Source organism: Antedon bifida, chromosome 5 (genome assembly GCF_963402885.1).
Source record: "Antedon bifida chromosome 5, ecAntBifi1.1, whole genome shotgun sequence".
NCBI lineage: Eukaryota > Metazoa > Echinodermata > Crinoidea > Comatulida > Antedonidae > Antedon > Antedon bifida.
This window is the reverse complement of record NC_136230.1, coordinates 29,198,593-29,224,185: the sequence shown is the minus strand read 5'-3', so window position 1 is coordinate 29,224,185 and position 25,593 is coordinate 29,198,593. Positions and strand designations below refer to the sequence as shown.

The 25,593-nt window shown below is 35.9% G+C and overlaps 1 protein-coding gene across 2 annotated transcripts in view; it reads left to right on the top strand.

Moving 5' to 3' along the window:
• The window catches only part of LOC144843030 (sushi, von Willebrand factor type A, EGF and pentraxin domain-containing protein 1-like), a 27,443-nt gene extending 1,850 nt beyond the window's left edge, over window positions 1–25,593 (top strand). The window contains exons 4-37 of one of the 2 annotated variants that reach the window (XM_078699676.1): window positions 492–650; window positions 1,210–1,395; window positions 1,554–1,748; window positions 2,473–2,667; window positions 2,799–3,047; window positions 3,378–3,620; window positions 4,020–4,250; window positions 4,794–5,092; window positions 5,334–5,553; window positions 6,241–6,402; window positions 6,782–6,943; window positions 7,394–7,555; window positions 7,864–8,115; window positions 8,639–8,793; window positions 9,244–9,529; window positions 9,712–9,976; window positions 10,463–10,673; window positions 11,153–11,303; window positions 11,804–11,932; window positions 12,122–12,238; window positions 12,331–12,368; window positions 12,541–12,639; window positions 13,092–13,143; window positions 13,634–13,870; window positions 14,134–14,376; window positions 14,599–14,841; window positions 15,289–15,531; window positions 16,027–16,263; window positions 16,657–16,899; window positions 17,302–17,544; window positions 23,423–23,680; window positions 23,799–24,122; window positions 24,243–24,572; window positions 24,749–25,593. In XM_078699676.1, coding sequence (XP_078555802.1) covers window positions 492–650; window positions 1,210–1,395; window positions 1,554–1,748; window positions 2,473–2,667; window positions 2,799–3,047; window positions 3,378–3,620; window positions 4,020–4,250; window positions 4,794–5,092; window positions 5,334–5,553; window positions 6,241–6,402; window positions 6,782–6,943; window positions 7,394–7,555; window positions 7,864–8,115; window positions 8,639–8,793; window positions 9,244–9,529; window positions 9,712–9,976; window positions 10,463–10,673; window positions 11,153–11,303; window positions 11,804–11,932; window positions 12,122–12,238; window positions 12,331–12,368; window positions 12,541–12,639; window positions 13,092–13,143; window positions 13,634–13,870; window positions 14,134–14,376; window positions 14,599–14,841; window positions 15,289–15,531; window positions 16,027–16,263; window positions 16,657–16,899; window positions 17,302–17,544; window positions 23,423–23,680; window positions 23,799–24,122; window positions 24,243–24,572; window positions 24,749–25,497 — 7,568 coding nt within the window. In that variant the 3' untranslated portion in view covers window positions 25,498–25,593. Of the gene's footprint in view, window positions 1–491; window positions 651–1,209; window positions 1,396–1,553; window positions 1,749–2,472; window positions 2,668–2,798; window positions 3,048–3,377; window positions 3,621–4,019; window positions 4,251–4,793; window positions 5,093–5,333; window positions 5,554–6,240; window positions 6,403–6,781; window positions 6,944–7,393; window positions 7,556–7,863; window positions 8,116–8,638; window positions 8,794–9,243; window positions 9,530–9,711; window positions 9,977–10,462; window positions 10,674–11,152; window positions 11,304–11,803; window positions 11,933–12,121; window positions 12,239–12,330; window positions 12,369–12,540; window positions 12,640–13,091; window positions 13,144–13,633; window positions 13,871–14,133; window positions 14,377–14,598; window positions 14,842–15,288; window positions 15,532–16,026; window positions 16,264–16,656; window positions 16,900–17,301; window positions 17,545–18,593; window positions 19,583–23,422; window positions 23,681–23,798; window positions 24,123–24,242; window positions 24,573–24,748 lie in introns of those variants that run through there. The other variant, XM_078699677.1, reaches the window with a different exon arrangement.

Genomic DNA, 25,593 nt, shown 5'->3' with positions numbered 1-25,593 from the left:
AAGTAGGCCTAATCTATTACCACCTTAGTTTCGTTATACTATCGTAGGCTTTTTAATTCTAAGATTCTGCGTCAATTCATGTATTTATTAATTTTAAAAAATTGTCCTTTTTAAAATTTATTTAAATTTATATTTCTCTCTGTGTATAAATTATTATATTCGTAAATATATCTTGGTTTTATGTTGAAAAACCTTTCTGAAACAAACTTCCGAACTTTAAAGATTGGTTCCCACTTGAACACAACGAAACAATGACGTAGGCGAACACAAATGACTTAACCAATCACAAGCTACCTCCTTGCGTTGCGTTCAAATGGGTACCAATCTTATAAAGGGCCATTAGTCTCTGTTAATATCAGACGTTTTCCTTGATTGTTGTAGGCCTATCGGACGCTGTTTGATCTTTTATTCTCTCCTTTAATGTATAGCAATAAATATTACGTTACAAATCGCCTGCTATTGACTCGCATGTTTATTGATTTCTCAATTAGAATGTGCTATTGGAACATACAAAGGGTCCTATAGCAATCAAGACTGTACACTATGTCCAATGCATTCCACCACTGCATCTGAAGGAAGTACAAGTAAAACTGACTGTACTTGTGTCGACGGCTACATCGGAGATCCATCAGCCGATGTACCATGCGAAGGTGAGTAACTTAAAAATAGGGGACCAACAACACTGGTTTCAGATCCCCAGTCGACGACCACCACATGCAACAGAAGAGAAAGTTTTAAAAGTTGTTTCTTATCTAATAATGTAGAGGGCGTTTGTTGGCTCTAGAGGCGGAGAGGGAAACATGTGTCGCGGAAAAGTTGAAAAGTATTTTAAAGTGTAATAAAAAAAAATATTTCTGTAGGCCTAACTAGGCTAGTTTAGCCTAACAACAATTAGGAGTGTCTTCGAGGCTACAGTACTTTTAGACGGAGTTTTTTGACTAGCCTAGGCTGCTACGGCTAGTAGTAGGCCTCCTCTAGATTCTAGTAATTAGGTTGTAATAAAATAATCGGCCCTGTGAGCCTCCTCCTCCTAGGCCTAGCCTACTAGAGCTAGGCAGGCTTATCGAGAGGGAGTCGGGGTGGCAAGAGCCTCTCTCTAGCCTGGGCCCTACTCAGTATGGCGGTGTACTTTCGTTTTATGTGGGCTAGCATTGTTTAATTTAAAAGAATATTATATAATAATAAATATATTATTTTTTCTCTCTCCAGCAATCAGATGTGAAAAACTTGTGAGCCGCACAGGAGTAGATATTTTCCCACCCGACTGCGATAATGTTCTTGATACAAAATGTTCATTCCTTTGTCAAGAAGGATATAGACAAACTACTGGAACAGCTACAGAAGTTACATGCCTCATAGATGGCCTTTGGTCCGCCAACCCCTTGCAATGTACCAGTGAGTTCAATTGAATTTTACAAATTGGCGGCTGCAAAAAAGATTTCATGCAATGATCTTTATAAGCTGGAAATGGTTCCAAATTCTTTGTGGAATATGTGCTTTATTTACTCTTGAAACTATTTAAAACATTTTGTTTAACACCTTGTTTTTGACAGGAATAACATGTGACGCCCTGCCCATTCCTGCAAATGGAGTGCGTGATTGCTCATCCGCAGATCTTGAGATCGGCACAACCTGTCAGACGGTCTGCAGCGAAGGATATGAACTAAATGAGGGCGATAGTACAAGAACTTGTACTCAAACACAAGATAACACTGGAACATGGTCAGGGGTTGAACCACAGTGTGTAGGTGAGTTGCCTTCCAAGATTTACAAACATTTAAGAATATAAAACAAACAAGGACATAGTCTATTAATAGACTATGTCCTTGTTTGACTAATTAGTCTGTACAGCCTAATGTTAAACTAGTAATAATAATGATAATAATAAACACAATTTATTCTTGCTGTGTTCCACTCCAGTATCCATTAACAGTGATCATAGTCATGGACGGTCACTTCATCCAAAAGCACAGACTATTATTATTAAACACTTCCCATAATCAACAAATCAATTATCCCTTATTTTTTATGCAGATGTTCTCTTCGTGTACATAAAATCAACAGCTTAACATCACAACTTAACTCTTTCCCATTATCGCACATTTCAAGATCTTATTATGTAGTCTCAAATCCTTTTTGAAAACTGTACATAATAATAATAATAATAATAATAATAATATCCTGGATTTATATAGCGCCTAATGTTGTGAAACCTCTAAGTGCTGTACATAAACTAATACGAAAAAAGGGAATTCCAACCATTCCAAAAAAAGCCAAACCGAAGTAAAGGGATACGCCTCCTTCATCGCTAACCAGAGATCGGTCTAATTTTACCCCCGGTCAGCACCAGTCTCTGTCATCCCGGACTCGGGCGCCTCCTGTCCTACTAAATTAGATCTAAAACAATCTAGGTGGCATAGTAAAGGAGAAATATAGAAAAAAAAATTATTATTATCAATTTTATCTTTACAGCAAGGGAATGCCCACCTCTCCCTGTAATTGCCAATGTGGAAATAAGTCCTGCAGAATGCCAGAGCTCACAACAGAAATACAAGTTTATTTGCACCTATCGATGCAGAGCAGGATATACCCTGAATGGCATTGACAATACCATCTGTCAAGCTGATGAATCGTGGTCTGGACAGGATCAGCCACCACAATGTGAAGGTAAGTTAAGTGGTCATTAAAAGAAATAATAACATTGCCATCAATATTGTCTTTAACCTTAGACAACTGTTTTCTTCACTCATTCAACTCTCCAAGATAAAACAAAGATTTGTTTCTCTCTTTCTCAATAGATGCCACTGCTCCAGAGCTGACAAACTGTCCAGACAATATAGATCAGGGCAATGACCCTGGCTTAAGCTCAGCAGTGGTAATGTGGGTACCCCCATTAGCGACTGATAACTCCGGCCTTCAACCTGTCATCACTGCAAGTCACAATCCTGCTGATGCGTTTGAAATCGGTGAAACGACAGTCCGATACACTGCAACGGATGGCAACAACTTGGAGTCGCAGCCTTGTACTTTTATAGTAACGGTCAATGGTTAGAAATTTAAGTTTCTTATGATTTAAGAATTTAGTACGAAGACTAAAGAATTGGCATTTCTTTTGTGGCAAGCTTGGTTAAATTAATGTGTTTTTTACAATAGATGAACTGCAGCCATGTAAATAATTCATTTAATTAAGGAAAGAGAAAGGGTTTAGTATAGACAGAAATATAAAAACATATAATATACATATAAGTAAAAAATACAATTGTTATTACTTGATCCTGTCTGGGATCTGTATTGTAATGCATTTTTTAAGTGTCATCAATTTTGCAGTTTCAGAGTCATAAAATGCATTATTTTATTGTCTTTTGTGTGCATGGCAGATGTGGAAAAACCAACCTTAGTATCCTGTCCCGAAGATATAACCGAAAGCAGTAATGAAATTAAAACAAATGTATTCTGGGAAGACCCAGTGTTTATTGATAATTCCAACAAAGATGTTATACTCACTCACCTTAGGCAGTCAGGTAGCGAGTTCTACTGGGGAGAGAAACAAGAAATACGCATTGAGGGCAGAGATGAGGCTGGTAACTTAGAAGTCTGTACTTTCTTTGTACAAGTTAGACGTAAGTAAACATGTATAACTACTGTAAAACTCTGTCTACACTATCAAACTAGTGTGATATGCCCAAATATGGTAGGGATATGACATCATCATGTCCACACATTTTTTGTCACATAAAGTTTGATAGTGTAGATAAAGCTTAAAGCTCTGTCTACACTATCAAAGTAGTTTGTGTGCCCAAATATGGTAGTGATATACCCAAATATAGTTGTGATATGACATCATGTCCATATATGGACACATCACATAGTCTATTCATACTGTTGCAGATTCAAAATTTTAATTAATTTTTTCCAATATTAAAATATGAAAAATAGTACAAATATATTTCATTAAAAGTACAATTAAAATTATTTATATTTAAGAACTGTTAATAGTTATTAAATGACTTTTTTTGTAGAATATTCATGCCCATTCCATCCCTCTCCTCTGAATGGAGCTCTCGCTTGTGAGACTTGGCTTGGAGGTCAATTCTGCACCGCTTCCTGTCAGAAGGATTTTGACTTTTCACGCACGCCAGAGGAATTGTACTACTGCTCTACCACTGGTGCTACGCCAGAATGGATTTTGTTTCCATCATTTACAAGAGATCCCACAATGGAGTTTGTAATTCCATGGCCAGATTGTTCTGGTAGGTTTATTTAATCTTTATTTAATGTTCGTAAAGTGAAATTTAATTGAGATCAATATTAAACTTGTCCTGGTCCATTTGTACATAAATTATGTATGAAATTATATTATAAACAAAAACAAAATATTATATATATATAAAAGATTAATACCATTAAAATAAGGAGTTTTTGCTTTGGTGCGATGCCGTATATCGCGTCATCATTACGGGAACTAGAATACACACAACCATATACCCATTAATACCATTAAAATTAGGAGCTTTTGCTTTGCGATACATATTGCGTCGTCAGTCATGACGTGGCCTAGAATGCCCACATAGCCAAATACCCTCATATGCACACAATTAATTTACATTAACTAGATCCTAAGTAGTGGTAAATTGAATGCTTCTAAATAGACCTATTGTATTTGTGTATTTTAAATTATTATTTTTATATTATTTTTGTCAAATCACAGGAAAAGTGAAGAAAACCCCCACTCTACAATGAATATTTCTAATTTGTCAAGCAGGCTAATTTACTTTTATTTATTTTTTAAATAGTAATGGTTCCATCAAATGCTAATGTTGATCTGAGTGTCCAGTACTATGCTGACCATTGCGCGTCACCAGAAGGAAAATTGGAAATCCAGAATAACTTGATCAGTCAGTTTCAAGACTTAAATGCAATCTTTCCCGGTCTCTGTAACGATCCCGACACGTGTAAAGTGGAAAACGTGAATGTGTATTGTGGAGCTGACGGTGCTGGCGCTGTTGGGTCAGCAAAACGAAGAAGGCGTCAAGTTGTCCTGTATGTGATTACCGTCAATGCCACGGCAACGGTCAGTGGCAGTGCAGCCCAGGTAAAACTTGAAATATTCTATTTTTTATCATAATTTTGTTTTTTGTTTATATACTGTATAAAGGTTAGTAGTAGCTATAACGTAGCCAGAATGTATTCCCCTATTCACTTAAGTCAATTTAAGATTTCCTCTTAAAGTTGTATTCTCTTTATTAAGAGAATACACTTTAGGAAATTTAGTTGTGAATTGGTTTAAAACGTTTAATACTATTTATGTAAATGATGAAATATTTTGTCCACAGCAACAAAAGATGTCGGGTAACATGCCTGAAGAAACTGAAATAGACGTCACAGGTGCCCTAAAAGAATATGTGAACACAATACAAAAGTTAGTGACAACAGGTAACCTATCAATCCCACTGGATGGTGAAATTCTGGCTCCAGAAACCAGTCAGGATATTGTGATGTCAGAGATTACAATTGATTGCGATGTTGGACAGGTTCTAAGGAATCTGAGTTGTGGTTAGTGTTAATTGATTTATTTATAACCAACCATTACCCATGTGACAACAAAATTTGCCCATATATGGACACAATGTTGTCATATCACTACTATATTTGGGCACATCACACTTTGTATGTCGAACTAGTTTAGCTGAGCGTTTAAGACAGGCGCTGTTAATTTCTCTTTATTCACCTCATAAACAAACAAGGAGTAAAACATATTTTTAAAGATAAAAGGGACCTCCAGGAGGATCCAACAATATTGGCATGAGTTTGTGGCCGTCTCGCTCCTAGTTCTGGTGGTGGAACAAGTCTTCTCGGATAAGGACTATAAACCTTAGGTCCAGTGTACACAATTATGTGCACTTTAAGAGAGACGAGCAGGGAGTTACCCCAGTGAACTTGTTCACAAATAGCCCCTACAGTATCTGATAGAACAGTGATGAATTTAGTATTGGTAATCCTTGTTTACTTACTTATTTCCGGATCTCAGCATTTTCTGGATAAGGAGTCGAGGCTAGGCTATGCCTATAAGCCCCTCTTGAAAATGACATCAAATCTCGAATACGGCGCAAATTTTAGAGGGTGGTTGGACCATGCCTGTTCGAGACCTGACTTAAATCCTTGGCCACATGTGCCTAAAATAAATATTATTTATATTTGTTTGATATTTAATTCTTTACTTTTTTACTATTTGTTTTACAGTAAGCTGTCCGGTTGGAACATTTTTTGATGTTAGATCTCAAACTTGCGAAGATTGTCCAATTGACATGTATCAAGATATAGAAGCACAGACTACATGTAAAGTGTGCCCAAACAATAGATATACACTGACAACTAAAACTAAACAATTGTCTGAATGCAGAGGTAAGAGAAACATTATATATTAATATTACGACTTAAAAACTTTCCAGTTTAACTAAAGTTATTATTCTCTTTATTTGTTAGGATTTTTTTTTTATTGATTTTGAAAAAAAAAAATTTTTATAATTATTTAATTTTTTTATAATTATTTTTTCAATTATTTTTTTTAACATAAATTTGTTTTTCAATTAAAAAATACAATTTTGTTATTATTTAATAACAGCAATCACACTTTTTTTAAATCTTCTACCTAAATTCCTAATACCTAAAAGAAGTTTTCTTGATTGATATCAAAGCTATTGCCATTGAAACTTTACATTTACTTCTCGATCAAAATCGCATTTCTCTATTTTATTTATTTTTTTCTGTTGTTGATTACTAGAACCTTGTGAACCAGGAACATCATCGTCAAGCGGGTTAAAACCCTGTGTCGCCTGCATGAAAGGCTTCTTCCAACCAAATCCAAGATTTACCATGTGTGCAGGATGTCCAGATGGTTTGACAACATGGAATGTTGGAACTACGTCTGCATTAGACTGCACAGGTAAGCAACTATCACATCTTTCAAACTTGATAGGCATTTCAACAATTTTCTTCCAGTTATTACATGTTGCAATTAACTCTCCTAAACCTGACTTTCTGTTGGTCTAAAATGTCAGGGGTCAGATTGTCAGAAAAAAAATCATCTTAAGCTTTTTAAGGAAATTTATTTTGCTTAAGTCATTTTAAAAATTAACCTAAGCAAATATTTTTGCATGATTTGTTTCTTAAATCTTAAATTTCTTGATAAATTATTCATTAAAATTTAAAGTTACTTTACTTTTCACCTTCTTAATTATATTGATGTAAGCAGAAAGGTTGATACCAGCCCTAGTTTTCAGTTTTTTGACTTAAAAGCTTTTCTTGATTTAAGATTTGAACCAGCAACCTCTCATTTACAGGACGAGTTTCCATCATGCCATCATTGAGCAAACAATATTTATTCTAATTTTAGTTGCTTGTCAAGCTGGACACTACTCCCGAACTGGTTATGAACCGTGCGAACTCTGCCCTCTTGGTGAATACCAATCCAACGAAGGTCAGAGGTCATGCGATTCTTGTCAACAAGGATTTACAACCTCTGCTAAAGGTGCGGCATCATCTTCGGAATGCGCAGGTGAGTTTTGGCCGTAGAATAGTTAAATTATACGACACCATCATGCTTTTTCAGGTTACTGAAACTTTCTTTTTGATACTTTAGATCTCTTCTTTGTGATATCCCTATTCAGGGACACCCCTATTAAGGGGACACTTACTTGTGAAATGAATAAAGGAAAATGTACATTTTAACACTGTGGAGAAATCCATACTTAAGGGACACCCCTACTAAGGAGACAATTCAAAGCTATCTCTTAAATAAAGGTGCTATTGTATTTAAAAGTTTTTTAAGGTAATTTTTACGATATTTTATATTAATAATTTCAGATATTGACATTTGTTTGGTGTTATCTCCGTGTAAAAACAACGCTACTTGTTCCGACACTGTTGATGGATTCCAGTGTTCGTGCCCTCCCGGAATTTATGGTTCAACTTGCGACCTCAACGTCAATGAGTGCCTCAGTAATCCTTGCATGAACGGTGGCAGTTGTCTAGATGGAACAAACACATACTACTGCTTGTGTGCGGTAGGATTCCAAGGGATCAATTGTCAGATAAACATCAACGATTGTGGACTAGGTATGAAATCAAGGACATTATATATTTCTCAAAGATTTAAAAAAAAAATCCCCATTGAGTTTACCTTTTATATAAATATTTCTTCGTGGTTCTAGAGGTAGAACAAATTTTCTCGGAGGACTATAAACCGTAGGTCTAGTGTACACATCTAGCTAATGTGCACTTTAAAGAACATAGTACATCTTTCGAGACAATTAGGGGGTTACCCCGGTGTACTAGTACGCACACAGCCACTGAACCATAACTGGCCCTTTGCAAGAACAGTCTTCGACTGAAGAGGCTACCCAGTATAAATAAAATAATAAATTTGAAATTTTAACTGGACTCGTACAACCTATTTTAAGTTTTTTTAGTTCCATTTTCGTCAGTAATTTTTAATTTTCTTTTTATTTTACTCATATGTTTTACTTTTTAACGAAATAAAGATTGAAATGAAATGAAAAAATCTTAGATTTGTAGAATATGAATATGTATAATGGAAACCATACAGTAGATCATTGTCAATAACCTCTTGTTTTCATAGATTCATGTCTCAATGGTGGACTCTGTATCGATGCTGTCAACTCCTTCCAGTGCCAATGTGCAGCCGGTTTTACAGGAACAAACTGTGCCGTTAATATTAATGATTGCATTACACATAATTGTACTAATGGAGCTACTTGTATTGATGAAGTTAACGTAAGTTACTTACTAGAGGAACTAATGTATACTTAGTACATTAAATATAGTGTTTTATTTTACTATGGTGCATAGATCATAAATAACCAATTTCTATTGCTAAAGTAGTGCCTCTAATATATCATATTGCATACCTAAATTTTCTATTGCTAAAGTAGTGCCTCTAATATATATATTTGATTGCATCATATTGAGTACCTATTGCAAAATTGATGTCCCTCTTCCCTTAACAATGTAAAGCTTTTCTACACTATCAAACTAGTTTGACAAACAATTTTGATGTACCCAAATATGGTAGTGATATGATATCATCATGTCCATATATGGGCTCATCACATTTTTTTGTCCCATAAAGTTTTGTAGTGTAGACAGGGCTTTAGAATGCCTAAGTTATTTAATCAAATATTATCACAGTTTTTAAATTGCTGTTAATAAATATTTTTTTAATAGAGCTTCTCGTGCTACTGTACACCAGGGTACACAGGACCACGCTGCGAACAAGATAAAAACGAGTGCGACAACTTCCCCTGTCAGAATAATGGAACGTGCTTAAACACGAATGGTGCTTTCACTTGTACATGTCCTCCAGGTTTTCTTGGCGCTGTATGTGATGTCAATATCGATGAATGCACCACCCAGAATGTAGTCTGTCAAAATGGTGGTGTTTGTGAGGACAGAGCCAATGCATTTTTCTGCCGTTGTGTTTCTGGATTTTCTGGAACATTCTGTGAGACAGGTAAATCAATTACTGTTCTCTTGTTTAAAAGGACACTTTAAGAAAAAAAGTTGAAACCTTGAAACCCCTTGTGGTTACGGGCTTGTATAAAGAAGAAGTAAATAAATAAAACTAAGTTTGCACAGCCTTACGATTTTCTATTCTTGTTATATTTACAATGTTTTGTTTTTTCTTCATTTCAGAACTGACGTCAAATTACGATTTAAATTTCCCGTCAGCGAGTGTCAGTAACTATTGCCGATTAGGAGGCATCCCAGACTTGTACGAGTTTACAATCGCATTTTGGATGAAAACCGCAGACAAAGACAACTACGGTTGTCCGATATCGTATTCAACGAGGGACGACATGGGCGATGTGGTAGACAACGCACTCGCGCTGCAAGACTACAATAGTTTCAGTTTCTATGTCAATGGCGAAGCAGCTTTTACATATGTTCAAGCAAATAGGTATGGTTCGGGACCCCTTATTAAGGAGACACCCTAGGGACATGCCAAAAAGTAAAAGCACACTTTTCTATTAAAAAAATAATGGGCAATATATGTTTTAACAATATTATATGGCCAATTCTTATTCAGGGACATCCCTATTAAGAAGACTCTTTCTGGTCTGAAAGTGTCCCCTTAATAGAGGTTCTACTGTATTTTAATTTAAACTTGTCTTGTATATTATTAAAGTTCAAACAAACTTACATTATTTAGATGTGCAACATCTAGTATCATGTGTAATTATAACACAACACCCTTATCCCAACCAATGCAATTTTTTTTTTTTTTTCTCTCAGCGCTTTGGGACAATCTTTTGATTGTATAAGCGCTATATAAATCGAACTACATTACATTAGCTAGCTGTAGAGGATACCAAAAAGGACTAAAATGGAGCCCCTTTGCAACTTAATTTTATCCACTCCTACCTCTAATCATTAATATTCACAGTAACTCAGCTTGGCATCATATTGCATTGACCTGGGAAAGTCTATCCGGATCATGGTTTATATACATGAATGATGTACTACAAAAACAGGGAACTGGCCTTCAATCCGGCCATGTCATCAAAGGAGGAGGAATCTTTGTTGTAGGCCAGGAACAGGATAGCTATGGAGGATCATTCGTCCGCAATGAGGCATTTATTGGTACTCTAAACCAGGTAAGAATAACTTGCATTTATGCCTTGTCTACACTATCAAAATGTTATGTGCCCATGCATGGACATGATTATGTCAGATCACTACTACCATATTTAGGCACATCACACTTTTTTTGTCAGACTAATTTGATAGTGTAGACAGAGCTTTTTTCTTTGTTTCTCTTCTGTTGTCATCACTCTTTTACTTTCTTTCTTGACTCTAGTGTAAGGTTTGTCTGTAGAGTCCTCATTTTCCAATGAACCTTTACATTTCTCTTCTGCTATAAACGTTTTTAATGCAAACCACTTAAGGGGGACTTAATTATTTACCTGGTGACCAGTGGTGGCGCCAGGATTTGCCCGACAGAGGGGCCGAGAGCCCCGATGGGGGCCATACACTTTGAGGTAATAACTTACCTTGTCCGTGATTCCAACTGTATGTGCTTAATTTTTGGTACCAACAACACTTGTACAATAAATAATGTGCTTATGTTTTTCAGCTGAATATATGGGATTATGCTATGACTGCTAATGAGATCCACTCTGTATACACCGACTGCAAGTTCTCAGGAAATGTCCTAGCATGGGCTGCAGTACAAGAAGGTTTGATAGGCAATGTTCAGTCAGTCGCACCGACAACACGACCAGCAGGTTTGATAATATTATTTATTTTTACCTAGAAGGTTAGAACTTATAAACTGAGCTCATTTGTCCCTTTGATGTCATTGCAAACTCTTCACAGGCAAAACTTTAAGATGTATTGTCCCCCAAAACTTGAAAAATGAAGGTTTAAAAAAAAAAAGATTTTGAATAGGTCATTTTGCAGTTTTGCTAAAGTCAATCACTTTCGTAGAAAAACAAACTTTAAAAAATAAGTTTGTCACTTATAAAAAGACAAAATAAACTGATAAATTCAACCAAAACCCCATTGACCTCCAGTGTTTTTGCTTTAAATTACAGTTTTTTCAGGTAAATAATTTTGTTCAATCAAATTTTTCGTCAAAGGGAATAAAATAGCATATTCAACAAACAAATTTTTATCAGGTGGACAACATAATTATCTTTAAACTGGTGGTGATGGTGGTGGTAAGACCATTGTACTTTTGAGGTTGCAAAATCTTATAACTTCATAAAATATTTTTATTTTTTAGGAACCTGTGTGGTGCCCACTACTGGATGTAGTGACATCACCTGTCAGCAAGGGACTAGCTGTCTCATATCTGGCATCATAGCTAAATGTTACTGCACCTCTGGGTTTGCAGGCAAGACATGTCAGTTTGGTATGTATCAAATTTTCAAATATGTTATGGCAAATTAATTACCGTTTTTCTACCTGTTTTTCTACCTGTTTTTTTATATATATATTTATAACTTATCATCACTATCATAATTTGAAAGGCATTTATTAAAAGTAACAACCGTTTGCTGTAGATTTTATTTATAATGATTAATTTTTGGTTATTTTTCAGATATTAATGAATGCGATACTAATAATGGCGGTTGCAGTCACACATGTACAAATACTATGGGCTCATTTACATGTCAGTGTCCACCTGGTTATTTCCTTCAGGGACTCACATGCAAAGGTAATAATAATATCTCCATAGTAATAAGTATGGTCCTGTATATATATTTTCAACTTTTATATACTTTTACATTTAACTTTTTTTATTTTTAGATACATCATTTTGTGAAGAAAATGGAATAATTTACAGGGTAAGAAATATATGTATATTTTATAAATTGTTCACCCAATAAATACATTCAGAGTTTATTTCATGTATCAGAACAATTTGAGACAAATTGATAATTTACAATATAATAATAAGACACATTTTAAAAAACAAATCATTATGAAAAATATTTATATAGATTATTATTTTGTTAGAATGATCAAAGTTGGAGAGTAGGCTGTGAGCAATGTACCTGCCAAGGGGGTATCATTACGTGTACCCCATATCAATGCCCGCCAATCAGTTGTCCTGTTGTAAGTATTAAGTTTATCAAACTATATTAGGGAGGTTTCACAACGCTACGAATACGATAACGAAAACAGATACGTCACATATTTGTGAATCATTGGAGCTCGCTTTGATGTTACGCTAAGCTTCGTTGAAATTTACTGCAGTCATATTTTGGACTGTGCCCTCAATATATCATTGCCATGCGAAACAGATTTTTACTGGCTTACGAAAACGAATATGTGTGTATGACATATCCGTTTTCGTTATTGTATTCATAGCGTTGCAAAACCTCCCTATTAACATACACCATTTTGATCAATATACAAAATACTAGTGTACCAATTTACAATATATACAGTACACCAGTCACTCTTCAATTAATATGTTCTAAGAATTCATTAAGTAAAAGTAAAAACTTAATTTTATCTTTGTGATGCAATTTCAGTTTTTTAACTAAATCATAACTTTTTACCAGGGAACAATAGAAGCTACCTGTGCTGACGGATGCTGTACATGTTGTGTGGCAGGTAGGCTCAATTATTTCAAATATTTCAGTTTTGTCCGTACACAGGTTTTTATTTTTGAATAAGTACTTTATTTTTAAGCGTTAAAATCCTTGTTCATGTTTTATTTATACATGATTTGTTATTTGTTACATCAGAATTATCATTATTAATATCTATCTATTCTATTCTGTTGTTTATACTCTTGATTTTTCTTTATTGTGAAACCTTTATTATTACAAAATAAAAAAAATTTACCAATAATTAACCGATCCATCAAATCAAAGGTAAAAATTATCACATTTATTCGATAATATCTGATTTGAATGAGATAATTATTGGTTAATTTTTCGGGAGCAAAATAAAAAAAAACAAAAAAACACTTCATTGGTTAATTTTGATCGGTTAATTTTTGGCAGATCCAAGGTTAGGAAAAAGCAACTATAAGCAAATGATATTAATAAATGCAACTAAAGTTGCCCCCAATAAATGATTGATCTGTTTCTTTTATTAGACACTGTACCACCTACAATTACCTGTCCTGCTAATATCACCTCAAAAGCATCCGTCGACTCAACATTACAGGTAACATGGCAAGATCCACAGGCTAATGATAACTCGGGTACTGTTAAAACAGCATGTTACCCACCGTCCGGTTCTGCTCTGCCGCTCCAGATGTCAAAGGTCAATTGCATTGCTACTGATGGATATGGCAACACAGCCTCATGTTCATTTACAGTTTATGTCGCAGGTAACAAGGTTAAATTTTGAATTGTAGCTTTATGGTGGGCTTTGTTTGCTTTACAATCACAAGGTTTTGGTTCAAATCTCATAGAACTCTTTTATCTTGAAATGAGTAGCAGTTTGTGGACCTTTCTACAGTTTAGAAAATATTTTTTATAAAAATAAAAAAAAAGTTATATTTATCTTATAGTTAAATTTTTAAATACCTTACCAAAACCAAAAAATATTTCTTATTAATAATATAGTATTTCAAACTTCATTTTATTACAGATATTGGAAACCCAATATTGTACTGCCCACCATCTCAAACGTTCCCAACAAACCTGGACGAGGCCGACGGTTTAGTCACATGGCAAGCGCCATTAGTGGCTGACAACTCATTTGAATTGTTAACAGCGTCATGTGATCACACTAGTGGACATTCCGTATCAATTGGTAGTTTAAAGGTCAACTGTCAGGCCACCGACTCCAGCGGTAATACCGGAACATGTTCCTTTAATGTAACTATTATTGGTAAGTTTATTTAATTTTGAAAAATTGGATTAAAAAAAAAATATTTACCTGTAAACAGGTTTTTGGTCAAGTTTAACGTTTTTTATTTTTATAAGTGGAATAGCTAATTTTGTCATGTTTTTTGGGGATAATACATACTTACAGAGTATCATTTTGTTATATTGATTATATTGATATTTCTCAATTTGAAGCACCTTGCATTTAATTTAATTATTATTGCAGACACTCAGGCTCCAGATATCCAGTGTCCATCAGACATAGAATTAAACACATTCCCTAATGAGCAATATGTTACCACGACATGGGATTCACCAACAGCTAAAGATAACTCTGAGCTTGCCCCAGTAGTTACTTGCAACAAACAGCAAGGCAGTTCATTTGATATAGGATTGAGTATTGTAATCTGTAAAGCAGTTGATGCAGCACAGAACGAGGCAGAGTGCGCATTCAATGTAGATGTTAAAGGTATAGTGTAAACAAAGTAGATCTCTAGGGGGACACTTTTGGTACCCAACAAAGTTCCCCTCAGCTGTATTCCTTTAATAGATCATATATTTTATTTATTTTTTACAATTATTTTTTTACATCCATGTATACACTAATTACAGGATGAAAATATAGATATAAATATAAAAACATATATAAAATAACAAAAGAAAAAGCCTAACAGTTAATCTAATATATAGGAATGTCTTCGTATGGTTTGGCCATAGTGTTAAAATATATAATCTCTTATTTTTTTGTTTTCATAAGTGTCCCCTTCATAGGGATGTGTCCTGGATAGAATGGTCCCAAAACATGGGATTTACTGTACAAGACAATATAATCTATAAATTTCAAAAATAAATTTTGAAAGTTTAATATGGCTATAACAAAAAAATAAAGCTTTATATTTCTATTTTCTTTATTCAGACAACCAACGTCCATCCATCACTTGTCCAGCAGAGGTCATCATTTTCACTGAACCCAGAATGGATTATGGTATCGCTAGATGGAACGCCCTCTCTACGTATGATAATTCACAAGAGACTGTGAAGGTCGCTTGTGACCATATTAGTGGTCAACAATTTCAAATTGGTTCAACGACTGTTTACTGTCTTGCAGAAGACCCAAGCGGAAACACAGAAAAATGCAACTTTGATGTCAAAGTTGTTGGTTAGTCTAAAAGTTATTTATGTACATACAGTAATAGGTTTATGACTTTATATATTGTTTAGGATTTTAGAGATCTGTATATGCAGATATCAAACCTCTATCTACACTATCAAACTTTATGTGACAAAAAAAATGTGCCCATATATGGAGACGATGATGTCATATCACTACCATATTTGGACAGATTACACTTTTTTTGTCAAACTACTTTGATAGTGTAAACAGAGCTTTATGTACATAAAGTAATAGGTTATAAATCTATATATTGTTTAGGATTTTTAGAGATAGTTAACTGTGTTTTATTTGTAGATATCAAAGCTCCGTCTACACTATCAAACTTTATGTGACAAAAAAATGTGATGTGCCCATATATGGAGACAATGATGTCATATTACTACCATATTTGGGCACATTACTCTTTTTTTGTCGGAACTATTTTGATAGTGTAAACAGAGCTTTAGACTACTATTTCTCATCCAATCAATTATCTTACAGACAATGAGAATCCTACAATAATGTGTCCAGCCAGTTATGAACTAAACACACTTCCATCTAGGAGTTACGCCAATGCTAATCACAACGTCTCAAAAGCGACTGATAATTCCCATCTGCCCGTGACTGTCTCCTGCGATGAGCCTCCACGGTTACCGATTGGTAACACTAATGTTACATGTGTGGCTACCGACTCATCTGGCAATGTACAACCATGCTCTTTTGTCATCACTGTAAAAGGTATTGACCCCTATTTGACCTTTTTACCTAGCTGAGTGATAATAGTGAGTTTTCAATTTGTGACAACCTAGGGTGTCATTGTTCATTGTTTGGACCTAGAATCAAACTGTGTCATGGAATCGTGTGAAAAAAATTTAACTAGTTCCTAGGCAAATCGAAACCTCTCTAAAGCTCTGTCTACACTATCAAACTTTATGTGACATAAAAAATGTGATGTGCCCATATATGGACATGATGATGTTATATCACTACCATATTTAGGCACATCACACTTTTGTTGTCAAACTAGTTTGATAGTGTAGACAGAGCTTTACGTTAGCCTTTGCATGTCAAGTAGAGTTGATATCAAATATTTGGTCTAAATTTGTATTCAAATTTATTTTTTTTACATAGATGTTGAGCCGCCCATTATAAACTGTCCACCTCCAATGAGGATACCAACAAGACCTGGTGTTCCGTGGGCTATTCCGGAATTCAGCCTGGAAGGAGTGCATGACAATTCAGGTATCGAGCCAACCGTTGATTGCACTCCTGGTCGCTTGGACATGTTTACGATTGGTCGAACCGAAACCATGTGTGAAGCGATTGACAGATCTGGAAATTACGCCGTGTGCAAGTTTGATATTGAAGTTTTTGGTAAGTTCAATAAAATCCTACATTTATATGTTGATTAATAATAAAGAAACGTATGTAGTAGAGCTGTAGCTTGGTGGTTAACATGCTTGCCTTCCAATCCCAAGGTCCATGGTTCAATCCTGACATAGTGCCAGGGTTGTAACTATACTACTCCACTCTCTAAGCCTTAAATGAGACTCGAGTTTATAAAAATGATAAATTATTATTTATATATGTATTTAATTATAGCTTATCTCTCCTGTGATTGGTGTAATTGATGCGTATAAAATAAAAAAAATTTAACTTGAGGTATAAAATCCTGCAGGTCATAACATTTTTAAGACTGGGAATTACAGTAGGGCAAAAATAAAAAATTATAAAATTAATAAATAATGATATATAAATTGAACGTTGTACTTTTAGATGAAGAACCTCCTGTTATTGAATGCCCAAATGATATCACGGTCGACGCCGAGCAAAACGCAAATCGTGGATTAGTTTCTTGGGAAGCGCCAAATGTGTCCGATAACTCTAACGAAGAAGTACAATCATTTTGCAATGCAACGTCGCCCTCGCGCTTCATTATCGGAGACTCTGTCGTGAATTGTACCGCCATCGATAAGTATGGGAATCAGAACCAATGCTATTTCAACGTCAAAGTTATAGGTAAGCACTTTATTTATTTATTTTATTACACCTTATTTATAGAGGGTGACCCTAATCAAGGGGCCCTCTTGATGAGTGACAGTGGCTGTGTGTATACTAGTACACCGGGTTAACCCCCTACTCGTCTCGAAAGATGTACTATGTTCTTTAAAGTGCACATAAGCCAGATGTGTACACTACGGTTAATAGTCCTTATCCAAGAAGACTCGTTCTACCACCAGGAGCGAGTGGGGCTCGAACCCCTTGCTGATGTTATTATGGCAAGGTATTACGGTTCCACTGTCTTAACCGCTTGGCCACTCACCGCTCTCTTTAATAGTGCATTTCATCATTAATAATTATTATAGCACTTCTGTTCTATCAATTCCAATATTTTGAACTTTTCTAACACTGTAATTTTCTAATTATAATACCGTCCTGTCCTATCCAATTGTCACTGGGAGTTTTATAATTACTTTATGTAGTATCAAGCAGTAATTGACGCAGCTATGCATGCTTAACGAACCTGTCCTAGTTAATGTGATAGATTCTGCAACTTGGTAGATTTCCTTAAGAGACCTTGGGGAAAGAGCGTCAATAAACAACTTTGGAATTATTAAATTTATGCTAATTGGTTTAGTAGTGTGCATGGCTGCTATGCAATGACTGTTTCTGTTTGTGTAGTTAAAAAACTCCAATACTGTACCAGAGGACCCAACGTATTTGGTGGCCGTATAATGCGTGGAGTGGTGTAGTAGTTACTTGACCAAAAAGGTCCTAGTTGGTTTAAAAGGGAAATGTATGCGCTATCAAAATCTTTTCTTTTGTATATCCAATCATGAGAAATTGTACCTGTAGCGGAAGGTGAGAGGTTGCTTTAAATATCTGGAAACTCCGCCCGCCATTATTGGGAGACTTACGAGATCTACTTTTTGTTTGAACACAGTCTTCACAGCACTTTGTTGTTTCTTGTTGTCTTGTTTTGTGAATTAATTGTACTAAAAAATTTAATCCACGAACCTTCCCTGCACACGCACTTTGCCCTAACAAATAATATTTTACTTCCCCAGCTGATGTTGACTTACGGAAACTGTGTAAAAACCGACGTTATGGTTTTATGTTCGGCCACCCGTTGCATTGCTCGCAATTTATCCAATGTAAATATTACGGCTACCACAAGCGAAGATGCTCCAGTGGCCTTCATTGGAACGAGAATATACGGCGCTGTGATTGGCCAAGCATAGCAAAATGTGACGTCATAAGCGTACCAGTAAATGAAGATGAAGAGAAAAAGGCAGAGGAAAAACGTGTCATCGATACATTTTGCGAAGGAAAGCGTTACGGATATTTTCCACATCCCTTTGATTGTGCCAAGTTTGTTTTGTGTCATGTGCAAGGCCACCGACGGGTACGCACATGCCCGAAAGGTACCAAATGGCATGCCCAGAAAACCGTCTGCGACCATGAGCATTTGGTTGATTGTGAGAATCGACAGATGCCTGTTGAAGAGACCGAGAACACTATAGTAGAGTTTTCGTGTACAGGACGTGGAGATGGGATGTTTGCGGATCCTGCTGATCCTAACATGTGGTATATGTGTTCGTACGGCAATGCGTATCATTTCATATGTGGACCAGGAACTGTATGGAAGGACGACTTAAAATTATGTGATTGGCCTTAAATGAAATTTTACACAGTATTGTTATAAGTTAATCTTCATTTGTTGTTACTGAGTAACATTAGATAACATAATCTCAACTACTTTTATAATGGTATCACCCTAATAAATGATGAGCCAAACTGTCAGTTGGTAAAAAAAAGTAATTGCCTCTAAGTAATTGTCGTTTAACCTTTAACCTCGCTTCTCATAATAATAAAACATAGTAAGTAATGCATACATAGGTAATATTCAGTATTAAGCCAATGAAATGAAGATACATTTTTGATTAAAATAGTGCTGTGTTTTTGCTGTTTAATATTATATATTTAGTATTTTGTCATGTTAATCGTGCAATTTTTTATTTTCTGAAATATGTTAATAAATTGAGCTTTTCTGAAACACTTCTTTGTCTTGTTTGTTTATGTTGAAAAATAATATTAGATCTGAATTATTAATACACAGACTAACGGTAAAAGGGAAAACCGCGTAGCTTGTCCTACGTACAATCTGTATCTATCCTGAGCGGAACCAGCGTTGTGTATAAATGGTCATAAGGAATAACATAGATTCTATATTTGTATTACCGTTACCGCTCGTCTGTGTAGATTGGCCTTTAGACTTGGATATTATAGTATCAAACGTTAAAATTGTTAGTTTACTGTTAATAGTGCGATTATAATCTTAGATCGTCTAATCCGTAATAATATTCATCATTATTAATGGTGATTTATTTAACTATCTGTCGTTGAATAATATGTATTTGATTCTGTTTGGTTTAGACTAAGATGCTATCTTTTTTAATTTAAATGTGGAATATACTTATTTCTCCATGGTTTATGTATGTCGTTGAATAATGTGTACTTAATTCTGGTTCGGTCGAGATTCTATCTTTTTGAATATGCATTATTTATGTGTATACGATTATAATATTATTTTAATGTTTATGAACGTTTACATTCTTATTTTGCACATCTGAGCCAATATTTGGTGGAATTTCCAAGTATTTTTGTTTTCTTTACTGTTTTATTGTAATGGTCAACATAACGGTTGACATAATTATAGTACTATTTAATTTAAAAATAAAAATCACCGCAGGTTTTTAATTAGGCTTTTCAAGTGTGCCTTTTCAAGTGCCGATTTTAGTTGAAACATCGGGGCAGATTCCGAGTACGATTTCCTCGGCGTACGTATTATTCGTTACTGTAACTTCTGAATCGTTGTGTTCTCATTTTTTCTCACTTCTCATTTTTTGTTTAAAAACTGGAGATTGACTCTGTACCTGTCCACCTCCCCTCCATGTACACGTCACACTGCACGACTCATGTTATATGCACCCTACACTAACAATTAATATCTTGCTTCCGTAGCTGATGTTGACTTGCTCAATTTATGCAAAAGCCATCGATATGGAGCTGCGCTCAACCACCCTTTGGATTGTTCGAAATATATACATTGTAGCTACTGCGGATATCGTGTAAAAACATGCCCAGAGAACTTGTACTGGAATAAGGAAATATTGAGGTGTGATTCTCAAGGAAATGCTAAATGTGACAACGCCCGGACAGTTTCCAGATTGAACTTGAGAAGCTTGAGAGACGCGTAATTGAATAATGAAGAAACATGGATGACGAAGGCGATGGTAGACTGAAGCAACGTATTTGGAAAGAACGACTAATATTTCTCGAGACATCGGAGTATTAAAATAAATGAGATGTACTGTGATATCGTACCAGCATTTAATCAATAAAATCTCTATTAAGTGACAGTAGTTAAATGTTACTATCGCGCGCTATGAAATTATTTGCATGTCACAGTTAAAAACTAAAGAACTCTGAAAAAACAATGTGACATTAATTAGCATACAGGTGGGTAAGTTAAGCCTAACCACGTCGTGTATTAGCACCCAGCCCCTATAAACCGTCTGATGATTTCTTCCAGTAGCCGATTATCATAGGCAAGTTCCGTGATACAGAACAATGTGACATTAATTAGCATACAGGTGGGTAAGTTAAGCCTAACCACGTCGTGTATTCGAACCCAGCCCCTATAAACCGTCTGATGATTTCTTCCAGTAGCCGATTATCATAGGCAAGTTCCGTGATACAGAACAATGTGACATTAATTAGCATACAGGTGGGTAAGTTAAGCCTAACCACGTCGTGTATTAGAACCCAGCCCCTATAAACCGTCTGATGATTTCTTCCAGTAGCCGATTATCATAGGCAAGTTCCGTGATACAGCATCACATGCCTGTACCATAGACCCTTACATGACCTAACTCAACCAATGATACTATAACCTATTGTGATTTCTCTCATTGTTACTTATGTGTCGTCACTAAACCCGGAAGATACAAAAAGTAGGGTGTTTTTTATGATAATGACACCATGTCACTATAGTTTTAAGTTTCCGTAAATTGAGTACTGCATTGATATTTTACGAGTTATCATAACTCTACGAAAACCATTAGTCCACTATTTATAATAATATAGCTTCCGACAAGGAAACGTTGTAATATTGAAATTCTGTTCCTCTTCACCTAGTTAATAAATACAGTATATTATACCTGACGTGTTAGTCGTTTACACAGCAAATCTCTAATAATAATTAATATTATGTATACTTTTGTCGAAATAGAGTGCAAAGGTTCATAGCTTTGTATTTGTAGGCCAGTGCTACGTCTTTGTTATGTATGGGTTATAGAGTCCCATAATTACCACATATTTAAATTGTACAGTACCGTAGATGATATAGTAAATCACAAAACATCGTATTTGTATACTGTACTACCAGTTATATAAGGTACAAGAGCATGTGTAGTAATAATTGCTAAGTTTGTAATGTTACACCTATTCACACTGGGACGCAACGCGACGACGTAGACGCAACGTAAAGCTTGGTTCCACTAGAGACGCAACGCAAGACCAATGACAAGCCACTGTTCGAATGATCCATCGCTTGTGATTGGTCAAATCACGTACGTTGCGTTACGTCATTGCGTTGCTAGTGGGTGCCAAGTTTAAGTGAGTTAACCAATCACAAGCGGCAGTTCGGATGATCAATCGCGTCGTGATTGGTCAAACTACTTGCATGGTGCATATCCTGTCCTTGCGTTGCAATTTTTACGTAATAATTCACTAACCATCCGTATAGGTATTCTTTACTGAAATTAGGAGGCAATATACAAGTATTTTAAGCCGTTGTCACTTTCGCCACTTACCGTAAATATTGAGTCCATGCATGAAGAACACAAAGTACCGTACGTGATCTATGTACTAATCTCTTAACAATCAATACATTGAACTTAGCCTTCTGAATCGGTAATCACGGCCTTGATATTGACCACTAATTGTAGTGAATTTATGAATCATCATCCTCCCTGAGGCCCATATTTACTCCCCTAAAGACCAATTTACACAGTAACCGGTAACGGAAATAAAAATATAGAATCTATGTTATTCCTTATGATCATTTGTTTCCAAAATCACTTTGCGTCAATACGTCGCTGCGTTGCGTTCTAGTAGGAACCACGCTTTACCGCTCTTCTGTGTAAATTGGTCTTAATGCACGAGAAGTGTTTGTGTGACTGGTATGGAACCTACAACCACCAACCTGTCAAAGAACATTTGTGCCTAGAAGAGGAACTTAGTTTTATATTGTAGTTTGTAAACTTTCCTGAATATGTAGCGCTCCTTTGATTGCGTTACAATTGTCAATGGTGTTCGGTATTCTTTGTTATTGTAACCCTGAAGTTTATAACAACTCACAATAAAAAGAAATCGTATAAGTCTCGTTATTAACACTGTATACATTTACTGAATAGATTGCTTTTATATTAGTTGACACAATTTGGTCACGGAAGCTGAACTTCGTAAACCGTACAAATAAAGTAATTTAACATAAATACAGGTAGCATGTTTCACCTTTTTGCCTGACCTGAATAGTAATTATCCCTTCCTTTGGTGAAGTGCTAAATATATGACGACGAGGCTGGGGTGGTGGTCTAGAGGTTATGGTTGACGGGGTGGGGAGATGAAAGGACGATGTAATTAAGAATATATCATATAATTTATTAAATTATAATACTTTTTTTTTCTTTTATTACTAAAAATATATTAATTTCATAATATTAATAATTAACAAATACATTATCATAAGTTAATAAATTCAAAAATACCTGTATTCAAAGAGGTTGTAAGAGTCCATAATATTATGTCGTCCTAATGTCTTTCTCCACAGATACCCAACCCCCATCGATCCAATGTCCACACCCGGTAAACATCACAGTTACATGGAAGAGAAAGAGTAAGCCGCAGATCATAACATGGGAAGAACCAGTTGCTAGGGACAATTCACTGTTTACCCCCGACGTCTGGTGCGATCCAGGCTCTGGTTCACCATTCCGAGCTGGTAGTGAGTGGGAAACCATTGTGACGTGTACTGCTCAAGATGGCAGTAATCTGACGTCATCCTGTACCTTCACAGTCGTCGTAAACTGTAAGTAGACATTTTAATGATTTGTTAACCTAGTTTAAACTTTGTATTAGGGTCTATTTAAAGTTTTAAAAGTTGTCTTTGTTCACTGTTCATACTCGGGCTCATTTTCTTCCCACAGATGTACTCGACGTTGACGTACCTCCTGTAAGACTTACCGGATTCAGAGCCAAAGAAGGCAGCGTTGAAATCTTCAGGGATAGTTACTGGAGATCCGTATGTGACGACGAATGGCATATCAACGCGGGAAATGTCGTCTGCAAGCAGCTTGGCTTTCCGCGTGCAATTCTTGTAACTCGACGCAATTCATACGAGACACAGGCACGTCATACCGTAGAAGAACGGGTGTTGTGCTCGGGCGTTGAGTCCAGCCTGGAGAACTGTAAGCATTATCTGTCGTCTTCCTGCAGCAAAAGAAGGAATGTAGCCGGCGTGAAATGCCAAGGTAAAGAGCCTGCAGTACCATCTTTATTGACATTTTTAAGAGGGTGTAATTAAACATAATATTGACACAAATATTTGTTGTGTTATTGTCAGCTTTCATGGATTACTTGTATCATTACAGGAGCATATGAAGGCGATGTGAGGCTGATGGATGGAGACAATCGTCTGGAAGGACGTTTGGAGGTATTCCACGACGATGAATGGGGAACAGTATGCGACAACAACTGGGACATAGTTGACGCTAACGTCGCGTGTAATCAGCTCGGATTTGGCTCCGCAGCAGCCAGTCAGCCAGAACCAAACTACTACCCGTCGGGTAGCGGTCCGATTCACATAGTGACTGCGAATTGTAACGGCAGAGAAGGCCACTTGATGAATTGTAGACGAGGTTCTTCAAAACGTCATAGCTGCACACATGATGATGACGTCAGCATAACGTGCACAATTCCAGGTACAGTTACGTCAACATTAAGTATATTGCTATTATTATAATTGCAATATCAATCAATATCAATCAATATCAATCAATATCATATTGCTATTATTAAACAGTGATTCCTGACGAATATGAACATTACCAAATTGTACTTAAATGTTGATAATTTTCATTTTTCTTATATTTAATAGTTCGTATTAGAGGAAAAGGTAAATCACCAAATGAAGGAGTGGTAGAGGTGTACGGAAATGGAGAATTCTCAGGAGTCTGCGCAGATAACTGGGATATAAACGATGCCATGGTCGTTTGTAAACAGTTAGGATTTGAAGGCGTATTAGAAGCAACGACGTCATCTAAAAAATGTCGAGGACGACGACGTCGAGCTCCTTACAACAAACGGTATGGAAGAAGTCCGAAAAAGCAAAAGGATAGGCCTAGAGGAGAAGAAGACATCATGCCTGAGCCTGAAAGAGAAAGACCGAACCCTCCCAGAGGTGGGCCAAAAGGATCATCAGGCCTTGAAGGGTTAGGTCTTTCAGATATACCTGGCCCAATTGATATACCTAGTGTTCCCGAAGAAACATATCCTCCTAGCAATTGCAAAGGAAGGAAAGATAAAAAATGCAAGAAGAAGCCTAAGAAAGACAAACACACGAAAGGTTCTGCATGGGGATCTGATGTCGGTTTCTCAGAGGAGCCTCCTTCAGAATGGTCTAGCTACGCCGAGCGCAGCTACCCGGAGTCCAGTTACCCAGAAAGTTTCAGTGAAACACATATAAATAGGAAGGGTAATAGAGAGTCATGCGTCGAAGGAATGGTTAATAACTTGATGTGTGACGGAGATGAAAGCTCGATTGCATTTTGTGTTCACAGTGGTTGGGTCGAACAGTACTGCCCAAGTAACGAACAAGCGTACGTCAGATGTTCACAGATTAGATGATAGTTTAAACATTATTCAGTGATATTGCCTACAATTTGATAAGCAATACCAAATACTTTTTTTCGTAACTAAAATACTCATATTTGTTACCACTTT